Raw genomic sequence first — 9,692 nt, 5'->3', positions numbered from 1 at the left:
TATACTGTGTGTATGTATATGTGTATGTGTGTGTATATATATATATTATTTTTTATTTTTTTTTATTTTTTTTTAAATAGTTATTTAATTGCTAATATACATAGGAGACACTGTCAGATTTTATTGCTGATTTAATGTATGTTGTTAAAACAAACTTGACAGAATGTACACTTGTATGCCTGCCTAAAATATATATATATATATATATATATAAAACAGTCTGCCCAAGGTGCTTCCAAAGGTTCCACCAAGTTGACTTTTATTATTATGTAACTGGTACTGGTACTTATAAATAACTTTCTTATTTTGGGATGGTCACTTCTCTGTTGTCTTTTTGTTCTAACTGAAGACAGCATAACAGTTTAACTTCAGGCTTTTCCAATTTTTCACTTTTTTTGAAACCCTTTTGGTGTTGTTTTTTTGTTGTTTTTTTTGCAGGATTAAATGCATGTGATTGCAATATATATATTTCAATTTTAATTGCCACTGGACTCAGGTTTAGGCGAAGACTAGATATCTTGGAAGCTGTGTTGTAGTAATGGTTACATAAACACCATAATGCTGTGTAATTACAGTAATTTTGTCTTATTTTATTCAGTGGAGTTGAATAATCTGACAATGAATTTACTTCAACTTCTGATATTCAGTCTGAGATCATTTGAAAAGTAAATGATGATAGGGCCATTACTATCATTAGAAGCAGAATCAAATTTTAAAACTGACAGGGGACATAATATGTGGATAATACTGTGCTAAGAGGAAGAAGAAAAGGTAAAAGCAGAGCTAATTAAAGGTACCAACAGAAAATGTATCACTTGCAGGAGGTAAATAGCCTTGACCTTTTGCATGAACAAAAAGCAAAGCTTCCAAAAGATCTGCATCAAGCAGAATTGTTTAGGCTCAATGTTTAATACTCATATTTCTTATTTTCATAAAGGGATAGTTCACCCAAAAATCACATTTCTCTCATCATTTACTCGCCCCATGTCAAGATTGCATATAATGAATTATATTAAATATTTTATGTGTTTCTTCTGCTGAGCTTACCAGTATAGGAACACAGTGGTCAGTCTTTTAAATATAGTTTTGTTCTTTCATCCGTTTGCCACAATGTTGAATTGATTAGCTGAGTATTTCGTATGAATGCCGGTACTTGGCAGCAGCGGTTTCTGAAAGTTAACGTGGCAGTAGAAATGTGCTAGTCAAAGAATAATTAAGTTTAAATAGACCAATTAGACATCAGTGCAGCATTATGCAGAGCATTATTCAGTACTGTTTGAAAATTCATGTAAATCAGAAAAGATTTTCAGAAACCGCCGCTATCGTAAGACAATGAATAATAATGAATTAAACATAATAATGAGTCATGAACAAGTACATTTATTTTATTCTGAAATATGTTTTAAAATAGATTTAGTTATATCTGTTTTAGTTAATCCCCGGATAATAACACAAATGCAAAATAGCAAATATACATATCATAGTTATAATATGGATACTAACGTGTTTGATTGAATGATTCAACATCTAGTATATCAACGGTAATGGCAAGCATTCACCAAACTGAGACAACAATTACAGCACAATCAAACGTACTGAACACTTTATACATTTGTTTCAAGCAGAAAAGAGCTTAAAAATTATATATGATATGCATTAACACTTCAGAACACTTGAAACCATCTCGGTGTGTAGAGACAAGATTCAAACCCATTTGTGTGACTCTAACTTTTTAAAAACCTCTGTTTTAAACTGAACTTGCCAATTCACTAAAACATCACTAAAATAGCCTATTCATTGACACTGGACACCAAACAGAGACCATTTTTCACATCAAGAACACTAAGATATTATATTCAAAACCTAAAACATATTAATGTAGAATAATTTAATACACAGTCAGTTGTGATAAAGATAAAGAAAACAAGACATTTAACCATGTACAAAGCCATGTGGTGGGATTTAGCTTATCGGCTAGTATGAAGTTCACAAATACAATCATATGCTGTCTACCCATTTATGATACAAGAGAATGAAAAATAGTGAAGGATTTATTCATCAGATGAAGTAACATTTTTTCATACATTCATTTACTTAGTAAACTAAATTAGTTATACTCAAAAATGTCATAATTATATTTAAAGCGGAATACATGTTAAAATTCTTTATTCTGTCCCAGTATATATGCTGAGAAGTCGTTAAATATAAGTAAGGCATATTACACACAATGGTGTTGTTTTTCTTTTACATTTCTCTGAAGGTTTTAGCTGCAGGACATAGCGACATTGGCTAAACCAATAGCATGAGTTTGGGGCGGCACTATTTGTTTTATATGACCAATGGCAATCAAGGGGGGTGTTTGGGAAACGTGTGAGAAAACAATGATTATTCATGCATTTCCAGTTGCAGTGTTGCCAAGTCTGTGGTTTTCCCACAGAATTGGGCTACTTTTACTCTGTTGCCACAGGTTGTTTCTTATGACAAGTTCACACTGCACGATTTTCAGTGTCGTCGGATCACTGTTGTTTTCACACTGCATGACTATCTGGGGTAAGCATTCAGTTGCTGCCGTGTTCACATTGCACAATGCTGACAGGAGGTTACACGCGCATGACTGTAGGAAGAATCGCCGACAGCTCTGCCTGGTTTGCAAACTACGTTTCACAACCAAACACACGCGAGAAGTGATAAGGAAATAGCACAAAATCACGCATGAGATCAGAGTTCTTGCACGAGACTGGAAATGTTAACAATTTTTTTTTCTCCATTTCTTGGGTCCAAATTGACCGAGAAGGAGCCTGTCTCAGAGCCGAAGCCATGCTTGCTGATATTGTGGTCTATAACTCATCCACAAACTTCCCACTGCACTGTATCTTGCTTTCTCATTGGCTGTAGGTTATTGCCGATGTATTTTTTCAGTCAGAACTCATTTCACACAGAAGGATTCTGGCGATCATCTCAGATCGCGTCTGATAATTCACACTGCATGATTGTCACTTGTGTGAACAAGCACCGATTTGCCTCTGAATTCAGGCATTTGTATGATTTCGCAAAACCTGACGGCGAGTGAAAATCTATGCTAAAATCGTGCAGAGTGAACTCGGCATTAGTGATCTCAGCTCCCCCAGAATCTGATTTCGACGGAACAGAAAAAAACAAGCTTGGAAATAATGCAATTGGACTAGTTTGTGGCTAGTTTTGATTAGCAATTAGGATGGTTTTGTTTTGCACACCTGGCAACCCTGTCCAGCTGGTGGAGCTAATGGCACATCAAATCATATATTGTATCATATATTCAACTTTAGATCTTACATAAATGCTGTCGATGTAAAAATTTAATATCTATTTCATCTTTTATTCATGCATTTGTTTGTTCATTCATTTGCTTATTTACATTCAGTTTACATAAAAAGGTGGTCATAAACTTCTTGTTTAAATTTTCTTCAGTGTGATTTCAGAATGCCAATAACTTTCACATATCAAAATGACAAAAAAATAAACTACACATTCATTTTCGGTTTAGATGGAAAGTGCTGTGTATTATATAAATATATATTTCTATATAGTGGGATGTAAACTAAGTTAACTCTTATTGAACATTCCTGAAACAACTGCAACTGAAGAATAAAGCAGTTTCAGCATTTTTTTTCCCCAGGGGTCTGCAGGGGGAAAAGGCCACTCATTAATCACAATGGCAACCCCTAAATATATTTTCAGATCAATATGTTCTTCAGTTTACCCTGCATTACATATGCAGTACACTGCGATTTTAATTAAGAATCATGACTCCAGCAGATAATGCAACCATGCAGCTTAAGTAATGGTGGTTTTATTTTAGTTTCTAAAGAGCTGTTTGGCAAGTGAACGAGACAGGAAGATGAATTTGACTGTATTGAGCATGCTTTTTTAAAATCAAGATAAAGTGAAACTTTCAAAGTGCTGTCCCTGCAGTTCAGTGTGTAGTTTTACGTTAGATCTCTAGTATTCTGAGATTTATGGTGTGTACTGTAGCTGTTGTGAGTTTATCAGGCCTGACTGAAAGTCTCCTTCCTAAAGTCAGAGTCCTCTGGATACAGAAGCTTCTTATCAGGAAACAGCTCATCTGTCGGTGTCAAATCATCTATCACGGTTGAAAAATGCCCTGTGCTTTCCACCGTTGACGTTTCCTTGGCAACACTGTAGGTTAGTGCCACACTATAGGCTGCCTTGTTCGCCTGGGCATTGCGTCCGCAGTGGCAGAGCCTTCGGAAGGCGGCGCGGAACTTCTGAGACATGGCGTTGTAGATAAGAGGGTTGATGGCGCTGTTGAGGTAGACACATGTGCGGCAGAACAGCAGAAACCAGGTGTCCAGGTAGGCCTCTTGCAGGAAGGAGTTCACCACCACCAGAGTGCGGTACGGCATCCAAAGCACAGCGAACAGAACAACCACCACTGCCAGCATTTTTGTAACCTTTCATGAAGAAATCACAGTAACAGTGTTAGAAACTCATTTCAGTTCAGTGTAAAACATGTTTTTTATGACACATATATCTATGTATCTGTCTGTCTGTCTGTCTATTTATCTATCTATCTTTCTGTATAGACTGATAGGTCTGTCTATCTATCTATCTATCTATCGATCTATCTATCTGTATAGACTTACAGATCTATCTATCTATCTGTCTGTCTGTCTGTCCGTATAGACTTATCTATCTATCTATCTATCTATCTATCTATCTATCTATCTATCTATCTATCTATCTATCTGTCTATCTGTCTATCTGTCTGTCTGTCTAGACTTATCTATCTACCTACCTACCTACAGTGGTGTGATAAATTGTTCGCCCCCTTCCTGATTTCTTATTTTTTTGCATGTTTGTCACACTTTAATGTTTCATATCATCAAACTAATTTAAATATTAGTAAAAGATAACACAAGTGAACACAACATGCAGTTTTTAAATGATGGTTTTTATTATTAAGGGAAAACAAAATCCAAAACTACATGGCCCTGTGTGAAAAAGTGTTTGCCCCCTAAACCTAATAACTGGTTGGGCCACCCTTAGCAGCAACAACTGCAATCAAGCGTTTGCAATAACTTGCAATGAGTCTGTTACAGCGCTGTGTAGGAATTTTGGTCCACTCATCTATGCAGAATTGTTGTAATTCAGCCACATTGGAGGGATTTCGAGCATGAACCGCCTTTAAGGTCATGCCACAGCATCTCAATAGGATTCAGGTCAGGACTTTGACTAGGCCACTCCAAAGTCTTCATTTTGTTTTTCTTCAGCCATTCAGAGGTGGACTTGCTGGTGTGTTTTGGATCATTGTCCTGCTGCAGAACCCAAGTTCGCTTCAGCTTGAGGTCATGAAAAGATGGCCGGACATTCTCCTTCAGGATTTTTTGGTAAACAGCAGATTTCATGGTTCCATTTATCACAGCAAGTCTTCCAGGTCCTGAAGCAGCAAAACAGCCCCTGACCATCACACTACCACCACCATATTTTACTGTTGGTATGATGTTCTTTTTCTGAAATGTGGTGTTACTTTTACACCAGACGTAAAGGAAAACACACACCTTCCAAAAAGTTCAACTTTTGTCTCGTCAGTCCACAGAGCATTTTTCCAAAAGTCTTGGGGATCATCAAGATGTTTTCTGGCAAAACTGAGACGAGCCTTTATGTTCTTTTTGCTCAGCAGTGGTTTTCGTCTTGGAACTCTGCCATGCAGACCATTTTTGCCCAGTCTCTTTCTTATGCTGGAGTCATTAACACTGACCTTAACTGAGACAAGTGAGGCCTGCAGTTCTTTGGATGTTGTTGTGGGGTCTTTTGTGACCTCTTGGATGAGTCGTCGCTGTGCTCTTGGGGTAATTTTGGTCATCTGGCCACTCCTGGGAAGGTTCTCCACTGTTCCATGTTTTTGCCATTTTTGAATAATGGCTCTCACTGTGGTTTGCTGGAGTCCCAAAGCTTTAGAAATGGCTTTATAACCTTTTCCAGTCTGATAGATCTCAATTACATTCTTTCTCATTTGTTTTTCTGAATTTCTTTGGATCTCGGCATGATGTCTAGCTTTTGAGGATCTTTTGGTCTACTTCACTTTGTCAGGCAGGTCCTGTTTAAGAGATTTCTTGATTGTGAACAGCTGTGGCAGTAATTAGCCCTGGGTGTGCCTAGAGAAATTGAACTCAGGTGTGATAAACCACAGTTTTAACAGGGGGGCAAACACTTATTCACACAGGGCCATGTAGTTTTGGATTTTGTTTTCCATTAATAATAAAAACCTTCATTTAAAAACTGCATGTTGTGTTTACTTGTGTTATCTTTGACTAATATATAAATTAGTTTGATGATCTGAAACATTGTGTGACAAACATGCAAAAAAATTATAAATCAGGAAGGGGGCCAACACTTTTTCACACCACTGTATGTATGTATGTATGTATGTATGTATGTATGTATGTATGTATGTATGTATGTATCTATCTATCTATCTATCTATCTATCTATCTATCTATCTATCTATCTATCAGTCTCTCTGTATAGACTGATAGATCTGTCTGTCTGTCTATCTATCTTTCTGTCTGTCTGTATTTCTATCTATCCTATAGACTGATAGATCTGTGTCTGTCTGTCTATCTATCTATCTGTCTGTCTGTATAGACTGATAAATCTGTCTGTCTGTCTATCTATCTATCTGTCTGTCTGTATAGACTGATAAGTCTGTCTGTCTGTCCATAATAGATGGATGGATGATCTGTTCTGTAATCTATCATTTCAATCAACCTGAAAAAAGACTTGGAAAATAAAATTAAATGAAAATTAAAACTGTATTTATGATTACTGTATTGAATCATTTTATTTCAATTTCAATTCATGCAGAATTCAGGAAAAGAAAAACAAACGTAACCTTTGTCTGAATTTTTTGAATGCCACTATCTACTATATTTAGCATATTGTATTGTTTTAAATCTGAAAGTTTTGCTAGCCTACTTAAGATTTTCCTCTCACCTGTCTTCTGGATGCTGCGGTCGTGCTGGAGCAGCGGCTGGAATTCTTCATCTTGTTCTTTTGGGCTTTGGAGAAGTTGTAATGCCCGTTCTTGTCCTCCTTGGGGTCCGACGGAAGAGGATTAAGAAACAAGATTCTCCCAATGAGGCCGTACAGGACAGTAGCGAGAGTGAGTGGCAGAACAAAAAAGATGCCAAAATCGAAAAAATATATGGGTAGGTAAAGGTTTCTGGACACTTTGTAAGCGCACGTTATTATAGTCACATCTTTGTAGGGCACCTGTTGGATATCGGACAGGTAAAACCACATTACGCAGTAAAGCGACGTGAAAACCCAAACTCCAAAAATAATTTTCTTCGCGCGCGAGAGTGTGCATAAAAACTGCGCTTTGATCGGGTGGCATATAGCGATGTATCTCTCTATAGTGAACGCTGTTATGGAGCACGAGGATGCGTTGATTCCTAGATACTGGAAGTATGTGATGCACAAGCACCCCGCGTGCCCAAAAATCCATGAACCGAACAAACTGTCCGCTATGCTCGGCAGACCGGCTGCGATCAACACCATCAGGTCTGCGACAGCCAAACTAACCAGATAGCCATTGGTCGGGGTCCGCATATGTTTGGTGGTGAGGACGACCAGAATGATCATCACGTTTCCAACTATCCCGAGTGCGCAAATGAGGAAAACTAAGAGGACGCTGATCACCTTGTATTCGACACTGCGGTCAGTCCAAGTTGCCAGAGTATCGTTGAATACTGTCAAGTTCTCCATTCTCAAAAAAATCTTAAAAAAAAAAAAAGTTCTTTAAAAAATCAGATTATAAAGGCTTTTAATTCCGTTGAGTTGACATATTCTAATTAAATGCGGCTCATCTCTCTTAGAACTTTGCTTGTGCTTGATTTGCGTCTCGAGTTCAGTTCTTGTTTAGTTCTTGATCATCAGAGAAAACTAATCTATATTAGTTTACAATATGAAATCATAACACAAATCACAATCGATCTCCAGAGTTGATTCTCCTCTAAATGGAATGGAATAGACTGAAGACGGACGTGCTCTCTGCTGTTGCTGTAGATCAGATGATGGATCTCCTGAACATGGTGCTGAATTTGTCTCGCTTTGGCTGCGTGATCCGAAAAGGGGGCGTTTCACGCACGCATGCAATTCAGTCAAACAAAAACCTGGCATAATATTTCGAGTCTTATATAATATCTTATGACCTTGGTTAATTTTACGAAAGATTTTATTTTCCTATTAATACCTTTTGTCACTGATATGCGAAACAAGTTTTGATTTAAAGATAAAGGTAAGGTAAAGATTTAAATCGACCCATCAGATAAATGGATTGTTTATGTCTGTCTTATTCATGCACATGCGACTTGATTTAATACTTTTACGCATTTGTGTAGGCTAGCTATATAGTGTGTGAATGAAGATATTTTAAAGGCGCTTGTCAGTAGTAAATAAAAATACGTTTTAAACATGTTTGTGACTATATCTCTAATAATTAAATAAATAATAGGCTACTATTTTGTCAAAAATGCTCGAGCAGGGTGTTGCTGTGGTTACTTTAAAGCGATGTGCAAGCGTCTATTTAGTAAACAAAATTCTGCAGATTATTTGTGTTCCAATATACAACTACCAAAAAAGGCTACAAAACATTTTTACGTAAGTTATTCTTCTTTTTCATACACTGTTTTCGAAGATTATTTGAGCTTGTTTTACAAGAAAAAACCATTCTGCTTCAAAATTTCTGATTTAAATGAACATTTTGTTAAATTTACTAGCAACGTTTGAGTGAAAATTGTTCCTACACATTTTTTTTTAGTTCACTGTAATCAAAGCATTTTTTTATGTTTTTCATGAGGTTTTGATTCAATATTTAATAGAATATGTCTTAAGTATTGTTTTCTCAGCTACTATTTGACATTATGAAGTTTAATTAATGTATATCCATACATTTTAAGAAAGAATGGTTACATTTAATGTGAAAGGCCTGAGGAGGCAACTGATCAATTAGCATTCACATAAAATGTAAAAGCTTGATACAACAAACCAGGACAGTTTTAACATTTTTGTCTCCTCTTTGGTCAAAACCTATTTACAATTCATTTCATTTTTGAGGCACACTCTGTTAGAAAAGAACTAGCTCGGCCTATGTTATAATGACCAAGAGATCTATTCAGCTCAGACAGGAACTGTTTCCAGGTGACACATGAATGACAGTGTTAATGCTTGAAACTTCTCTGGGCCATAGGTCCCTGTCTTCAGTTTGGCTCATGAAATTTAATCACATTATTTCATTGAATTATGAGCAGGTGCAGGTGAGAGCAAAAGTCTGCATGGCAAATTTTAAACAATAAGTTAAGAGGTTGTGCATTAGATTATTTTCTTTTATTCTTTCTACATTGTTGTGGTCCCGCAGTGCATTATCTCAGAGAACAAATAGTTAAAATAATAACATAGCTTATGTAACATATCGTGACGTGCCTGTGACAATTCCTTTTTTTTTTTTCTGTATTTTTATTGCTGCTAATTTTTTTTTTTTACTCGGTAACATTTGGCAGCTATTTTAACAGCCATGTAAGGTTTCTTTAATTCTTTATAAGAGTAATTGACTCATGTGGGACAGCACAGTTGCTCTATTATGAACATGAGAAAAGCTCTCCTCCTCACCAACTGTGGTTATGGCATACGGA

General features: G+C 36.5%; 1 protein-coding gene across 1 annotated transcript; it reads right to left on the bottom strand.

The window, feature by feature from the left end:
• Window positions 1-2,233: 2,233 nt before the first annotated feature.
• Window positions 2,234-8,207, bottom strand: LOC109048820 (thyrotropin-releasing hormone receptor-like). The gene is made up of 2 exons (XM_042745581.1): window positions 6,994-8,207; window positions 2,234-4,451 (listed from the first exon to the last, which is right to left on the bottom strand). The coding sequence occupies exons 1-2, from the start codon at window positions 7,765-7,767 to the stop codon at window positions 4,026-4,028; spliced, it is 1,200 nt and encodes a 399-aa protein (XP_042601515.1). The 5' UTR covers window positions 7,768-8,207; the 3' UTR covers window positions 2,234-4,025.
• Between the last annotated feature and the right edge of the window lie 1,485 nt (window positions 8,208-9,692).

This window comes from Cyprinus carpio, chromosome B19 (genome assembly GCF_018340385.1).
Source record: "Cyprinus carpio isolate SPL01 chromosome B19, ASM1834038v1, whole genome shotgun sequence".
NCBI lineage: Eukaryota > Metazoa > Chordata > Actinopteri > Cypriniformes > Cyprinidae > Cyprinus > Cyprinus carpio.
This window is presented reverse-complemented; position numbering and strand designations above follow the sequence as displayed.

Excerpts from the sequence above, each read along its gene's own strand:
- LOC109048820 (XM_042745581.1), bottom strand. The coding sequence starts at position 7,767 with ATGGAGAACTTGACAGTATTCAACGATACTCTGGCAACTTGGACTGAC. Across the intron at positions 4,452-6,993 it reads CCGCAGCATCCAGAAGACAG|GTTACAAAAATGCTGGCAGT; the intron begins GTGAGAGGAAAA and ends TCTTCATGAAAG.